This window comes from Neopelma chrysocephalum, unplaced genomic scaffold (assembly GCF_003984885.1).
Source record: "Neopelma chrysocephalum unplaced genomic scaffold, ASM398488v2 Primary Assembly neopelma1_299, whole genome shotgun sequence".
Lineage (NCBI taxonomy): Eukaryota > Metazoa > Chordata > Aves > Passeriformes > Pipridae > Neopelma > Neopelma chrysocephalum.
In genome coordinates this window covers 2,107,788-2,124,432 of record NW_020897961.1, presented here as the reverse complement: position 1 = coordinate 2,124,432, position 16,645 = coordinate 2,107,788, and the positions used below count along the sequence as shown (strand labels likewise).

The 16,645-nt window shown below is 48.8% G+C and overlaps 1 protein-coding gene across 5 annotated transcripts in view; it reads left to right on the top strand.

Moving 5' to 3' along the window:
• The window catches only part of LOC113978185 (S-adenosyl-L-methionine-dependent tRNA 4-demethylwyosine synthase-like), a 100,770-nt gene that overhangs the window by 65,010 nt on the left and 19,115 nt on the right, over positions 1-16,645 (top strand). For all 5 annotated transcript variants that reach the window (XR_003537506.1, XM_027704919.1, XM_027704920.1 and 2 more), the window contains exon 14: positions 14,598-14,708. Coding sequence is in view for 4 of the 5 variants with exons in the window: in XM_027704919.1 (XP_027560720.1) it covers positions 14,598-14,708 (111 nt within the window). In the remaining variant the exon portion in view is untranslated. The remainder of the gene's footprint in view (positions 1-14,597; positions 14,709-16,645) is intronic.

Below are 16,645 nucleotides of genomic sequence, written 5' to 3'. Positions count from 1 at the left end.
CCCAGGGCTGGGCAGAGGGGCAGGATCCCTCCCTGACCTGCTGGAAATGCTCTTCCTAAACTGTTGAGAGTTTAAAACAGCTCCTGAAGCAAGTGGCTGCTGGTCCATGGGCTTGATGATCTCTGGGAAGAAGGTCCCTGGTGTCACTCATGCTCTGAGGAACTTTCTCCCAACCTTGCCGTGGTGCCACCTGTCTGTATTTTCTTGACTTAATCATGATAAATCCTGTCCAATCCACTCCATACCCTGTGTCCTGCAGTACTTGCTGTGCTGCCAGACACCAAGTGGGCATTGCTGAGCTGCTCTAACTTTCAGGGGACAGGTGCCAATGTTCCCTTAAACAGATTGGAGCCACACGCAAAGCAAGCGGGGAACGAGCCCTGGAGGTTAATAGATGTTGTGGCACTGCAGGAACTGATGATGAAGCAGAACCTTGTCCTTCCTGTCCTTCCAGGAGGGTCACAAAAAGCAAAGGAAACAGCTTATTGGCACTGGCAGGAGCTCAGAGTTGGGTCTTTAAACATCACACACAACATGTGCTTCAGATCTGGGGTCTGACCTTGCCCTCAGTGTTTTTCTACTTCAAGGGAATTAAGATTTCACGGAGAACCAGGGTCATGGCTCTCTGGGGGAGGTGTAACAAATGCCTTGGGTTTTTTTCTTTATTAAGAAAAAGATCAAGAGGGGAAATAGTTCCCTCTACCTGCCCTGGGATGTCACCCACTGACAGTGCCTGGGGTTGGTGCCTGTGGCTGGATACTCCTTGCTGGAAGGTGGTTTGGCCAGAGGAAGGCAGGAGATATAAAACCATCTCCCATTCCCACCTTCCAGGGCAGCATTGGAATGCTGTTTACAGGTATTTCCTTTTATGTTTCTGGATGGTGAAGTTTGCATATTTAAACATTCCCAGCCTTGCATCTGCTGCTGTTTACTTTAGTCTTTTTTTTTTCCTTCCAATGTGATCCTGCCCTCAAAGTTCCCCTTGGCTTTGTGTGATTGCAAACAGCACAAATACATGGAATCACATCTCCAGCACGTTTCAGGGCTTATTATTATGTAATATATGACAGGAACAATTGCTGTTATGAAAAGACACATTTGATTTGCAGGGAGATGGTTTCTGTGCTTCCTGGGGGAGGGGAGCCGTGTGTGATGTTTCTGAGCTGAGTGACTTTTTAAGGAGAATTTAAGTGGAAAATCTGCAACAGATGTTAGAATCAGTAATCAATTTTGCCACTGTAAATGTGGAAGAATTTGACTCTCCTGCACAGTAAATGCTCTGCACCAGCTGTGTGCTTGTTTTAATGGGTTTGCTAATGAGACTTGTGGTGTAACCCCTTGGAAATGCAGTGTGAGGAGTGTGACACAGGTAAGATGTTTAGTGTGAAGTTATTGCCTCTGAAATGCATCATCTCCTTTCAGTGGAGCTTCCAGGGAGCAGCAATCCAAGGGAGGCTGCAGCGAGATGTTTGGCTGCAGAGGGAGCAAAATCTGATTTCTCCTGCTGTTCCAGCGCCTCTGGGTTTGCTTGCAGCCAGGAAAATGTTCGTGAACGCAGCTCCCAACCAAAGGGATGTGTTATTCTAAGCTCCTGGTTGTCCTGTGTGTCTTGGGAAGGCAGGATAGTGAGGCTGGAGGGAGGCAAGGTGTCTGTGACCCCCCAGCGAGCCGGAGGCTGAGCTGGGGGTGAAATCCGTGTTGTCTTAGTCCTTGTCCAATGCTCTGTCCGTTATCCCACACCAATCCCCTGCTCCTCATTCCTGCCTGGGCCTTTGGGGCTGTTTGTTTGCTCCTGGGGGGGCTGTTTCAGCTGCAGATGCTGCCCAGCTGCCACCCTGGGGGTGGCACAAGGCACTGCTGCCCCTTCCCGTGGCCCTTGGAAAGGGGCTCTTACCTGGGAGCTGGGAATGGGAGTAACAGGGCCCCTCCTTTTCCAAGTCCTCTCATCTCTCCCCCTCCTCAGCTCCCAGACATTATCCAACTTCCTTCCACTTATCATTTAAGGAGCATTTGCTGTTCTTTCTCTCTCTTAAACACCATCTTTCCTTAGCCTTGAGCTCTTCCTAAAGCTGTATGAGATGCCAGACTTGGCTTTTAGAGAACTTGGTTCCAACCAGTCTCTATCCCCCCTTCCAGCCCTTCTATTGTTCATTAACCCAAACACTATCCAAGGGGCTGCTCTGTTCCCTGGGAGCCAGAATTCCCAGCCACCCCAGCAGCTTCCATGGTCTTGGAGACATCTTGTCACATTTTCTCTGGTTGGGAACTGGAATAATCTTCCTGTAAAATCACCCTGAGAAGACAGAGCACGTGTGTGGTTTTATGGGAACTTTTCAAAAGGAGCCTAAAAATATGCAAAGGAAACTGTTGTCTGCACTTTGCTTTAAAATAAGTTTTTATTTCAGCCTGTAAAGCTGAAGTAACGGGGCCAAATGCCACGGATTGGGATTGTGCAGAGCACTGCAGGATATTCCAGTTTGCTGAATGGAATAGCTCTTGGATTTCTCTCCTCGCTCACTGATTATCAATGGCAGGATGATTCCAATAAGGAGCATTTATTGGGTTCATTGAATCCATTCATTTGAGCCCATTTGATGTTTCAGGAAGGATGAGTTGACAAAGCACCTGCAGGAGTGATGTGTTTTCTCCTCTCAGATGGAGAGGGTGTAACTGAAGTGTAACTGAGGATGTGGGTTTTATGGGAATGTGGGAATGGTGTGCTGGTGGGAATGTGCTCATGGATTTGTGCAAGGGGAATAAAATCAGGAAGACTTGTGGCTTTGGAGGGGTGGAGGAATCCTCTCCTCAGGGACTGGTTACTATGGGATGTCTGCAGGAGTGTTTGAGTGGCAGAGACTGCAGTGCTGGGTCCAGACTGGCAGTGGCTGGAGAAGAGGAGGCTCCAGGGACACCTTGGAGCCCCTTCCAGATCCTAAAGGGGGTTATAAAAGGAGGGAAAGGGACTTTTTCCATGGGCACATACTGACAGGACAAGGGGAATGGTTTTAAACTGCCAGAGGGCAGGGTCAGATGGGGTATTGGGAAGGAATTCTTGGCTGTGAGGGTGGTGAGGCCCTGGCACAGGTTGCCCAGAGAAGCTGTGGCTGCCCCATCCCTGGAAGTGTCCAAGGCCAGGCTGGAGCAACCTGGGCTAGTGGAAGGTGTCCCTGCCCATGGCAGGAGTGGAATGAGATGATCTTTAAGGTCCAACCCAACCCAAACCTTTCTGTGATTTTCTAACTTTTGGAGTTTATTGTTGTGGACATACCTGAATACAGAAAGCTGGTCATTAGTGACAGTGACAAAGGGCAAAGCAAAGTGGCAGTTCAGAAATTATTTATTTTCCATTTTTTACATAACAAAGGCCTTTGTTGGCTGAGCTTGGATTCTGTTGTGTTCAGCCATCTCTAACTGTAATAGTCTGGTGCAGTTCCTGTGCTGACTAGTTCAGGAATCTCCATTTTTCCTTGTCCCAGGAGAGCACTTGGCTGCTCATGACTGTGTTTGGTGAAGGAACTGATACCAGATGCACTGTGAATGATCTCCCCTGGCTGCTTAATGCTACAACCAGCAGGGGATGGAGTGTTTGGTGAGCCCTGGAACTGGAGAGTTGATGATCCGTGGGATAATACAACTGTTTACAGACCTGTAAAAACTCTTGTCTGCTCCATTGCTTTTATGGCATTCTGGCTCTGTGTTGAAATTTGCTTAACAATCCTGAGGAGCCTCATCTCCCCTCTGGGCTCTCCTGAAGAGTCCAGCCTGCTGTGGAAGCAGGAGGATCGATCCAAAGGCTTTTCATGGAGACTGGGTTTAATTTGAGATGTCGGAATTTTGGGTACTGTCAAACATGGAGCCCCAAGTCAGGCTCCTCAGGGGGAGAAGAAGTCACACTGTGCATGCAGAGACACTGGGGACTTGAGTAAACTCTTTGTTGTGGTTTTATTTATTAAGAAACAATGTAATTTCTGAACAGAATCATAGAATAGAACCACGGAGTGGTTTGGGTTGGAAGGGAACTTAAAGATGATCCAGTGCCACCCCCTGCCATGGGCAGGGACACCCTCCACTAGCCCAGGTTGCTCCAAGCCCTGTCCAACCTGGCCTTGGACACTTCCAGGGATGGGGCAGCCACAGCTTCTCTGGGTGTCCTTGTCCCACAATCCCAGAGTGCTCCAGGATGCTCCCTCAGCACACAGTCCCTGCCACTGGACACCACCAGGCAAAATGAGGGCACCAGTTGCTTCAGACTGTGGTAAGGTCATACAGTCCCAGAATGGGCTGAGCTGGGAGGGACCCCCAAGGATCATGGAGTCCAACCCTCAGCCCTGCACAGGCCCAGCCCCAAGAGTCACCCCCTGTGCCCCAGAGGATCAGCCAAACCCTCCCTGAGCTCTGGCAGCCTTGGGGCTGTGCCCACTGCCCTGGGGAGCCTGGGCAGTGCCCAACCAGCCTCTGGGGGAAGAACCTTTGGCTGAGATCCAACCTGAGCCTGCCCTGACACAGCTCCAGCCATTCCCTGGCTGCTGTCCCTGGTCCCCCCAGAGCAGAGCTCAGTCCCTGCCCCTCCTCTGTCCCTGCCCAGGAAGTTGGAACTGCAATGAGGTCTCCCCTCAGTCTCCTCTTCTCCAGCTGAACACACCAAGTGCCCTCAGTGTCCTCACACGGCTTCAAATCAAGGCCCTTCCCCATCCTCGTGGCCTCCTTTGGACACTCTCTAATGGCTCAATCCCTTCCCTACATTGTGTCCCCCCAAACTGCCCCAATGTTGAGGTAAGGCCGCCCCAGGGCAGAGCAGAGTGGGACAATCCCCTCCCTGATGCCCCCAGGACAGGGTTGGCCCTCCTGGCTGCCAGGGCACTGCTGACTCAGGGCCAACTGGCACCCACCAGGACCCACAGGGCCCTTTCCTGGCACTGCTTTCCAACCTCTCATTCCCAGTCTGTCTGTACATCCGGGGTTGCCCCACCCCTGGGGCAGAATCTGCCTTGTTGAACTTCCCGTGGTTGGTGATTCCCAGCCCTCAGTGCTGGTTGAGGGGCTTTTGCAGCAGGATCGATCTCCACATCCCAATTTTCTTGCAGAGCATCATCCAGGTGCCCTTCTGGGACTGCTTTTAGAGCATCATCCCAATGTGTGCTGGGATGGGAATGTCCCCTCTCCTCACTCCTGGCCCATCCTGCTCTGTCCCATCACTATGCAGGAATTCTTTTTGTCCCCAGCTCGATCTGGAGCTCAACTACTTAACAGAATGGGCAGTTAAAATGTTTAAAGCTTATTTATCTGCCCATAATATTTGTTGTTTTAGAGCCCAGCTCTTGAGTTAGGGCTTTACAAGAGCACTGGCCTTGCAAGGATTGCTTAATCAATGAGAGAAATTTATTTCAGACTCTCTGTTTACGTTGGTCCTTGTCGAGTGAAACGGGCAGGATTTCCAGCAGGTGGTGGTGGGGCTTCCAAATCTATTTTTAGGTGATTTGGACAAAACCCAGCAGAAAAATATCATAAATCCTTTGCTTTGGAGTCCACGAGAGTGTTTTTTAACGAGGCAATTATGTTTTTATGGCAGCTCAATCTCTGCTTTCATCACTTGAGGTTGCATTGCTGGTTCGTTATTTCCTGAGATAACAAGTGGCAGTTTATTCTCTCCAGTACAATCCCCCCTTCCCAGGCTGTGTCCCTGTGCTGTGCCACCCTCACAGGGAAGGATTCCTTCCCAATATCCCATCTAACCCTGCTCTCTGGCATTTTGAAGCCATTCCCCCTTGTCCTGTCACTCCAAGCCCTTGTAAATAGTCTCTCTCCAGCTTTCTTTTAGTCCCTTCAGGTCCTGGAAGGCCACAGGTGGGTCAGCTTCCCTTCCTCTTCCCTTCCATGACAGGACTCAGCATGAAGCTGTGCCAGGGCAGGGTCAGGTTGGATCTCAGCAAAAGGTTCTTCCCCCAGAGGCTGGTTGGGCACTGACCAGGCTCCCCAGGGCAGTGGGCACAGCCCCAAGGCTGCCAGAGCTCAGGGAGGGTTTGGCTGATCCTCTGGGGCACAGGGGGTGACTCTTGGGGCTGGGCCTGTGCAGGGCTGAGGGTTGGACTCCATGATCCTTGGGGGTCCCTTCCAGCTCAGCACATCCTGGGATTCTGTGTGTCCCCCCTGCTGTGCCCTTTTCCCAGGTGGGTCGGGGGTTCCTGCTCAGCTCACAGACCCCAATCCCTGCTCAGCTCAGGCCATGTTGGTGCCTCTCCCAGACTCACATTCCAGGAAAACAGTCCCAGCTTTTATCACACATAGCTCCCGAATGTTCAGACTGCAACGAGTGCTTTGTTTCAAAACACTCTTATTTCTTTTTTATTTCTTCCTCTGAGATGATGCATCACACAGTTACAGCATGTAATGTTACCAGGTATCCTGAATTTTTATTTTGGTGGGAAACAAAGGCTCCGTGTCTTTCTATTGGGGAATTCACCGGTATTCCTGTATTATGCTAAAATATGGATAGAATTTAATAAATCTAAAAGTCTTTTATCTGAGGGGTTTTATGTAACCTGGTGGAAGGGATTTTCATTTCAGGAGCTCGTTCTTGCTCAGGTTTAAGCCTGGCTGTGTCTCTCTGCCACAGGAGCACCTCCCAGACTCCTGCTAAAGCTTTTCCTGGCCCTTTGGAGTTAAACATCCACTGATTCCCTGGGAACTGAACCGTCACCAGGCTGTGTGGTCTGTTTAAACAGCAAGCTTGAAGTGGTTTTTGCTGCTGATTTGATGTGATCTGTTTTAATGCTCTTCTATTTTAAGTCCCATTGCCTTGGACTTCTTTTTCCCTGGGTATAAATTTTACATGATTCCTTGAAACTGCCCCAGAAATATGGAAAAGAAATGAATAATCCCTGGAATATTGTTGGTGCTGATTTCCGAGAGTTAAGTGTATTAAAACCAAGGCCATGAAAAATGGATAAGGAGCAGTCATGGTTCTGGATTTGCTTGACAACAATGTTTATGGATCTCAAAACAAAGCTGTTGCTGTGCTTTGTTTGATTTCTAGAGATTTTTTAATAATCTGATTGATTTCTACTGGAGTGTGAAGCAATAAAGTAGATTACAAGCATGTACAGGAAGAATGATTGTGGAGGGGAATGTGACTTAGGAAGGTAAGAGAATGAAAATTGATGGGTTTTTTCTCCTTACTTTCCAGCCTGGATCCCCCATTCTTGTGCTTCACGCATCAGCAGCTGCTTTAAAATTCTGGCTTGGGAATCAGAGCTGATGTACTCACATCACTGCAGGATTTCCTCCTTCTTTGGAGGCAGAATTTGAGAGCTGGTCAATCCAGCTCGATTTGGGATGACCTGGAGAGGTTGTGTTGATTGATGTCTGTCTTTTCAAGCCCTGATACAAACCAAAAGTCCAACTTTGATGGTTTTCTAATTATTATTCGTGACAGTTTTCATCTTATCTGCAGGGCCTTAAAAGAATAAGAAATTTCATCTGGAGATCAGAGTTGGCACCTCAGAATAATTATACTCAGAGAGACAATTTTGTTTCTTACATAAATGTGGTAAAGCTGAAAGAATTAGAATTTGCTTTGCTCTTTGACCTTTAAAGGGACTGAATTGGACTCCAGTGGTGAGAAAAGATGTGGGACCAGTCCCTCATCATGTGGACACATCACCTTGGAATTGTTTTTTTTTTCCCTGATCCTCTAATTAGTTTTTTTCCTGTTTCTCTCACAAAGATCAGGAATGGCTTTGGCATGGAAAAGTAGGACCAGGTTCATGTTTTGCTTGGTTTTTATGTTTTTTTAATTTGAAGTTTGGGGTTATTTTTTAAAAAACATCCCAATTGCTTTGATATTAACACTCGGATCATGGAATCCTGGAGTGGTTTGGGTCGAAAGGGACCTTAAAGACCATCTCATTCCACCCCCTGCCATGGGCAGAGATCCCACCCACTCAGTCAGCTTTGAGGGAAGTCTGTGAGTCTCAGCTGGGAAAAACTGAGCACTTAAAAAGCTGTTTTTATGCTTACACATAGATGGAAACACAAATCTTGGGGCATTTCTGAGCTTTTCTTTAGCTATCCATATTTAACATGAACAACAGATTATTTTCTGATGGTCTCACATGTAATAAACTGAATTATCCAAATCCAGAGAAAACCTCAGTTTTGAAAATCTGGTGGGACTGCAAACTCTCAAGGCTGACTTCCCAAATTAGCTGTGTCTCAACTCCAGCTAAACTTAGATCACAGCAATATTTGGGTCACTCCAGGCAAGAAAATACTGGGCACAGGAAGAGACCTCTAAGGCTTTGAACCTTCAGAAACTCCAGGACACGTGGAAAATCAACACCCCCAAGCACTTCAGAAGCAATAATTTGGTTTGGTTTTTCCCCACACCGGGACAGGCAGCGAAAAAGATCCTTAATATGAGGTTTCATGTTGTGCTGGAGCTGGTTCAGGGTCCAGAGAGAGGGTGCTGGTGACAAGGTGGGCTTTGTCCCCATCCTGGGGATGATTTGGGGACAACTGGGACATCATGGGTGAAGCCCAAGGGCTCTGGTGCTGAGCTGCAGGTTTAGGTTGGGCTTTAGGCTCCCTTTGCAAGCCCTAAAATCGATGCTCTGAGCTTTGCTGGGCTTGCACAGCAGAGCAGCTCGTGTGTTAATTATCCTATGCTAATCAGCACCTTTTTTAGCAGTGGAGACAAAGCTCCACTTGCTTTAACTGGTGTATTAATAGCAAATTCTGGAACAATGGGTGGTTTTAGCAGGTTCCTACGCAGCACAACCTGTTCAGGTTGTTGCTTTAATGACTCTTGGCCTGAAGAAAGGAAGCTGAAAACTTTTGGGCTCTTGTGCTGAGAAGAAACTTCTCCTCCTGTGCTGTGGAAATTTGCTCGGCACAACAGTCCCTGGGTCCTGCAATGTGACTCTTGGAGGACACTGTTCCTCCAGTGATGGATGAGCCAGAGCAGAGTGAGGAGCTTGTTATGGGAGGGGAGGGTCCTGCTTGCCAAAAAAATGGATTAATCTGCATCCTTTCAAGGGCACTGAGTCTCCTGATGGTGATGATGTTCTCCTGGGGACACACTGAGTCCAGAGGAGGCCACGGAGATGCTCCAAGGGCTGGAGCCCCTCTGCTCTGGAGCCAGGCTGGGAGAGCTGGGGGGGTTCACCTGGAGAAGAGAAGGCTCCAGGGAGACCTGAGAGCCCCTTCCAGGGCCTAAAGGGGCTCCAGGAGAGCTGGAGAGGGACTGGGGACAAGGGCTGGAGGGACAGGACAAGAGGGAATAGCTTCCCACTGGTTTAGATGGGATATTGGGAAGGAATTCCTGGCTGGGAGGGTGGGGAGGCCCTGGCACAGGTTGCCCAGAGAAGCTGTGGCTGCCCCATTCCTGGAAGTGTCCAAGACCAGGTTGGAGTAACCTGGGCTAGTGGAAGGTGTCCCTGCCCATGGCAGGGGGTTGATCTGGGTGATCTTTAAGGTCCCTTCCCACCCAAACTATTCCATGGTCTACAGAGCTCTGGGAGCCTGGAGGCTGAGCAGAGCTGCCTTTGGGAGAGGCAGAAATGATCTCCAGGCTTCTTCCAGGGGCTCTGTCTCCAGGCTTTGGAAAGCTGTGAAATTTTGGGTTGTGTTGGAATTTGAAATTCCCTTTTGCTGCATTTTGGATCCTTTATCCTTGCCGAGGTTTCTGCATAAAAACACACGTTACCGACTCTGCTGAAGCCATTCTTGGCTCCAGGGTTTTTTTTTCCTGATCCACATCCCTGTGACAAGTAATTTCCAAGTGTGAAAATTGCTTTGATATCTTTATTCAGCACTTGCTCACTTAGGAAGTCGTTGCATAACCCAGGCAAGGGAACAGGCTGGAGTTTGGGGAAAGGACTTTTCCAGTGCTGGGAAAGGGCAGCTTTCCAGTTGCTCCAGGAATGCTGGGCTGTGGGGCTGCACTTCCAGTTTTCAGGCTGTTTTGTGCCCTGATCAGAGCAGGTCCCTGCCAGCTCAGAAGCTCTGAAAATGTGTCCTGAAGTCGTTTTGCAAGTCAAGCCTTCCCTTGAAGGGAGGGAGCAAATCCTAATGAGCCCAAGGAGCTACCTTTGAAGTGGCTTCCTGCTCGTCCCCCAGTTCCTGCAAAGGCTCTGTGAAGTTGTGTGAAGGAAAGAGCAATTTTTGTTTGGAGTTTGCACCATCATTTCCTCTCCCCAGAGGGTGCTTTTGCCGTTCAAGCAGCTCAGTGTTTGTGTTGACAACATTGAGATTCATTAGCTGCAAAAATAGGCATTTCTTGGAGGTGTCTGGGCAGGAAACGGCATTTTCTAACAATGAAATAACTTCAGCTGTGTCTAAGAAAGGTGTGTGAGTGTTCAGGGTGGCTGACCTGGAGCTGGGAAGTGGGGATAAAAATAAGGGGGTTATTATATTTACTCCCAAATGGTGGGACACTGTTCCTGTGCCTGAACAACAGAGCCAGTGCGAGGGACACCATCCAAGGGAAGGGCTGGGTTGGAGAAGGGAGATGATGCTCCCCTGTCCCATCTGGAGAAGGGAGATGATGTTCCTCCTGCCCCACTTGGAGAGGGAAATGCTTCCTCTGCCCCATGTGGAGAAGGGAGATGATGTTCCTCTCCTGTACCCCTTCAGAAGGGAGGTGATGCTTTCCTGCCTCTTTTGGAGAAGGGAGATGATGCTGCCCCTGCCCCACTTGGAGAATATCCCCAATATCCCCACTTGCTCCTTTGCTTTGGCTGGAGGAGGGAGGTGCTTCCTTTTCCCACTTGGAGAAGGGAGATGATGCTCCCTCTGCCCCATCTGGGGAAGGGAGATGTTCCCCTACCTTGGTTGGAGAAAGGAAATGCTCCCTCTACCCCTCCTGGAGAAGGGAGATGATGTTCCTCTCCCGTTGCACTTGGAGAAGGGAGATGATGCTCCCCCTGCCCCACTTGGAAAAGGGAAATGCTCCCTCTGCCCCATTTGGAGAAGGGAGATGTTCCCCTGCTTTGGCTGGAGGAGGGAGGTGCTTCCTTTTCCCGTTTGGAGAAGGGAGATGATGTTCCTCTCCTGCCCCACTTGGAGAAGGGAGATGCTCCCCTACCTTGGTTGGAGAAGGGAAATGCTCCCTCTGCCCCATTTGGAAAAGGGAGGTGCTCCCTCTGCCCCACCTGGAGAAGGGAGATGATGTTCCTCTCCTGTCTCACTTGGAGAAGGGAGATGATGCTCCCCCTGCCCCACTTGGAGAAGGGAAATGCTCCCTCTGCCCCACTTGGAGAAGGGAGATGTTTCCCTGCTTTGGCTGGAGGAGGGAGGTGCTTCCTTTTCCCACTTGGAGAAGGGAGATGTTCCCCTTTTCCCATTTGGAGAAGGGAGATGCTCCCCTGCCTTGGTTGGAGAAGGGACATGATGTTCCTCTCCTGTCCCACCTGGAGAAGGGAGATGATGCTGCCCTGCCCCAGCCCAGCTGGGATCACTCCACCCCCTGCTCTTTGCTGCACATTTGGGGTGTCCCCCCTTCCCTGTCCCTCCTGAGATCAGCCCTGGGCTGTTTCGTGGAGAATAATTCTATTTGATCTACGAGAAGATGAATGTTGAGGAGGAGGGAATTAAAAAGAAATTATAAAAAAGAAGCAGCCCCAGTCCCTGTTGGTTATTGAAGTGGGAAGGGAACACTTTGTCAAAGTGACACCAGATCCTTTATTAACCCTTTCTGGCCCGGGAGGTGTCAGCATTAGTATTATTATAGAATATCCTGAGCTGGAAGGGACCCACAAGGATCCAGTCCAAGCCCTGGCCCTGCACAGACACCCCAAATCCCACCCTGTCCCTGAGAGCGTTGCCCAAACACTCCCTGAGCTCTGGCAGCCTTGGGGCCGTGACACTTCCCAGATCTTCTGAGAGACCAGGACCTCAGATCCACTCAATGAAAGGCTTTTTTTATCCTAAATATCCTCCCCTAACCCTGTTCAGATTTGTGCTTCCCTTGTGCCCTGTCCTGCCACTGAAAGGCTGCAATGCTTTTTTTGGGGCAGCCTGGCAGGATTTTAGCAGGAATTTTTAGCAGGAATTGCCTGAAGGGAAAATACTGCTTTTCCCCAGGTTGGATCTTCATTCCTTTGCCCTCAAAGCGTTTGGGGAACAGAAGGCTGAGCTGGACCCTGGAACTTGCATTTTTGGGACCCCCATAGAGAAAGGTGCCCGGTGCTCTGTAGCTTTGAGAATCCATCAAGGGACAAAGCCCAGAATCTCTATTTCTTGAGCATCCTGCCAACCCCGAGGTGGTTTGTGTCCTCCAGACAGCGAGACTGGAAAGATTTCAGGGACTGAGTCGAAGTGCTTCTCAATGGTTTTCCCCCCATTAAGATATTTCTTGGACAATATTTTATATTAAGGTGCCTTTCATGGACCAATTACCTCAGGCAATCCCAAGGAAACCCCAGGGCTGTGTTTCAGACCAGCCTGCCCTGATAACCTGGATTTCCTTTGCCACCTGATGGGCATCTGTGCTCCTGCCCCTTCCCGGGGCTGCTGCTCTGCACCGGGAGCTTTTTGGTGTCAAACAGATGCAGTTCCACACCCTTGACTCACCCCCCTCCACAGGGTTTGTTATTTGATTAACTCCTCTTCCTCTCCCCTTCTCCTGATGCCTGCAGGGGGGGAAATAAGTTGCTTTTCCTGGGAAAAGCAGGGAGCAGAACATCAGCCTGCTTTGAGATCCCGCCGCTTCGGCTCGTTGAGTTCTCGGGGTTTAAGCTCTTTATTTCTTGTTTTGCTGTGCTTATAAGAGGCTCTCCTGGGGCTCTGTTGTACAACAAATACAAATAAAACATGAATAAAGCGATCTGACTGCTGGCATTCCTCAAGGATTACTCCCAGAGAACATTTTGGGGCTGTTTAGTCATTTTGATGTGTCCCTTCTCCAGCTTTTCCTAAAAACACTTGAGAGATGTTGCCCTCTGGAAAGAGGCTTCTTCAGTCACAACAGTAAATTTTGATTTTTCTACCTGTTTCCTGTATCCACTTGAGTTTCTTTCCCTGCTTTACCTCCCCAGTTGTGATTAATTAACAAGGTTTTTGGGATAGTTTAATTATGGAAGTGATGGATGCACAGTTATTCCTTGTCAGTGCTTCCCTGAGGGGGGAAAAAAAGCCCTTTAAATGCAGAGGGGTCGGCCAGGGGTTGTGGGACAGGTATTGCCTGGGGGGAAAACACCCAAATTTGGTTAAAAACAGCCAAACCCAACCAACAAATACAATAAAATTGGTGTGAATTATGAAATATTAAAAAAAAAAGGAATTAGGAAAAAGGAACCAAAACTAGCAAAAAATGAGCAAAAATAAACGGGGTTAAGGGAAGGAAAATGGGCAAAATTGGTTAAAAGTTATAAAAAGACATTAAAAAATACATAAATTTGAGAAATAGTGTTAAAAAGGACTAAAGAAACCCAGAACTGGTAAAATGGTTAGAAAGGACAAAAAAGCCAAACTAAAATCGCAAGAGAATATAAAAAATAATAAAAAGAACCAAAAAGCCACAAAAATTATAGAAAATTGATGGGATCCAGGCTGGGATCCAGCCTGGGCCCAGCTGAGGAGCCTGGAGCTGCTGTGGATTTGTTGCTGTGGATTTGTTGAGGGCTCTTTCCCTCTGGCTGAACTGTCCCATTTTATAGTCTACAGCATGTGGAGATGGCAAAGGAGTTAATCAAACAGCACTTTTGCTGGAAAAATTGCTCTGTAAATAAATGCCAAAAATAAGTGAAATAAAATTCAAAAAATAAGCAAAATAAAATTCCAAAAATAAGCAAAATAAAATTCCAAAAATAAGTGAAATAAAACATCAGTAGGAGGTGAAGGGGAAGGAAAAGATGGAAACGAGCGGATGTCACGGTGAGAGTGGATTTGTTCTGTGGCCAAGTGCTTGTGTCGAGAGTCCTTTTGTCCCCAGGAGCTTCTTTGGAGAGCAGCCCTTGGAGGGCAAATCAGAGCAACTCCAAGGACAGAAGCTCTGGGAGTGCTGTCACTGTTCAAGTTGGATAGTGGGGAAAATTCCTCCATGGAGAGGCTTGTCCAGCCCTGGCACAGCTGCCCAGGACAGTGGGGGAGTCCCTAACCCTGGGGGGATTTAACACACGTGGGTGTGGCCCTTGGGGACACAGTGGTGGCCTTGGCAGTGCTGGGGACTGGCTGGATTTGATGATCTCAGAGGGCTTTTCCAACCTGGATGATTCCATGTTCCTATGGAAGTCACCAGTGCCAGATGATCCAGCTGGAGGAACGAAAACGTCTGTAACTAATGGGGACGTTTTATGCCCGGGGAAGCAAATCAAAGAGAGTTAAATTTCCTAGTTATTTTCCCATTAAGTTAAAGCTCCTGTAAAAACGAAGTGCCTGGGAAATCCAGGAGGAATATCAGCCATTTTATGGAATGAGGTGGCTCAGCTCCGATGCTGGGGAGTAAATGCCTTGAAAGAACAAGTGAGGAGGTTCCTGCTTTGGTTCAATCTCTGGAATAAAGGAATGATTTAATCTCTTTTTTCCTGTTTGAAGTCCCAGGGCTGGAACATCCCTGTGCCAGAGTGGGATACTAATGGGATTTTTTTCCTTGATTCCAGGAACAGCGCACAGTTTACAGGCTGACCCTGGTGAAAGCTTGGAATGTGGATGAACTCAAAGCTTATGCTGAGCTGATATCCCTTGGAAAACCAGACTTCATCGAGGTCAAGGTGAGCTGCCTGGAGCTGTTTCCTTTTTTCCATCTTTTTTTTCCAGTTTTTAACTCCCCATTTCCCCCCTCACTTTAGTCTTCAACTTTCTGAGTAAAACTCTCCTCAAGATTTCAGTGACGTGTAAGGAACTTAACTCTTCCTTTTAATATTAGTTCATTCCTTCTTTATGTCAACCAGCACTTTGAACAGATTATTCTGGGACAAGCTGGCAGTTTGTGGTGTGATTCTTCCCATCCTGGTGTCAAATTTTGCCAGGGAAAAAGGTGATAATATCAGGTTTAGTCATGTGGTTGGTGTTTGTACACAGCAGGGCAGGAGGGGCTTTGTCATGGGGTTCATGGATTTAGGGAATGTAAAAAAAACGTTTAAAACTTGTAAAAAAGGCACCTTATAAATGCTCTGGGAAGAGCCACTCTCAGCATTGGCACCCAGCAGCTCAGTTACCTCTGGATTTGTGCAGCTCCAACTCCTGGACTTTCCCTTTCCTTTTTCTTTCCCTTCCCTCCTTCATTTTTTTAACCTTGTTTTTGAAGAAAAAGCCCGGACTTTGCTGCAGTGGAACAAACCCAAAAGCTTTGACCCATCAGGGCTGAGAGGTCTCTCTCTCTGAATGTGCTGCTGAAGTTGAGACCTTGATCCAAAATCAGGATTTGGTGAAAAAACCCTCACTTTTACCTTGTGTATCAAACTGCTTCATATTCCTTGGGTCAAGCCAAGCAGGAGGAGTGTTCCTGTGGGAAGAACTCCCGATCTCCAGGATGCTGGAGGGCAGGGATGGAGCTGTGGGTGTTGGTGCTGCTGAGGCTGCTCTGCCCTGGGCACCAATTAGTGCGATGAGTTGGGTTTAAATCAATGTTTCCAAACACTGATCCCCTGGGAATTCTGCAGGGCAAACATCTGCCTCCTCCAAGGCACAGGGCTGCTCTTCCCTCTCCCCCCCTAGTCCTGCTTTTCCAGAGCTCAGCTCTTCCCTGGAAAAATCATGCCTTGGACTGCCAGGGAAGTAGGTGAGGAAGGAGGTGAGCAAAAAATGTGCTCCTGGGGCTCTTCCAGCTGGGACAGGAGGATCTCTGGAACACTTCCCCCTGAGGCAGAGAGGGGCTGGGGGACATTCCCAGGATCTATGTAGTGGGCTGGTGGCACTGAGGGCTCAGCCTTGCTCAGCTGCAGGGGTCAGAGGCTGGCAGGACACACAGGGGTCTGCTGGGTGGGTTTGGGGCTTCTCTCGGGCTGATCCAAGTGGGAGTTTGCTGTTTCTTGGGGATTTTTAATAATAAAAAGTATGTGCTGTCTAATGTCACCCAATTCCACTTGCAAGCAGGAATCCCAGAGTGGGTCAGGCTGGAAGGGACCACAGTGGGGCATCTGGTCAAGCAAGGTCATCCCAGAGCACATGGCACAGGATTGTGTCCAGATGGTTCTGGAACGTCCCCACTGAGGGAGACTCCACACCCTCCCTGGGCAACCTGTGCAGTGCCTTGCTATTTCCAGAAATAGGACATATCTCTGAATTCCCAGCAGCTCATCCTGGCCAGGTGCCTTCAAGCCAAGGGACATCAAGGACGTTTTGTGCCTCAGTTTCCTTCTCTGGGAACAGTTTAGTGTCGTGCCTGTGCTCTGGTCCCAAAAGCTGACATGTGGAAAGTCTCTTGTGTTTCTAATCCCAAGACCTCAGGGACCTGGGGAAACTGGGGTTTAAGCCTTTTTAAAGGATACAACATCCCTCTGCTGTCTGGGAGTGTTGGGAAAGGCTTCCCTTCCCAGTCCCAGCTCGGATGAAAACCCACAGTCCAACGTTTCACAGCTCCAAGGTGAGCTGTGCACTCAAACCCCACAAACACCCTCTTCACTTTGCTCTTTGTTTCCAGCCTGGTGAAGGGAGGATGATATTCCCAAGCTCTCCAAAGCAAACAGGAGGTCTGACAGCAGCTCAG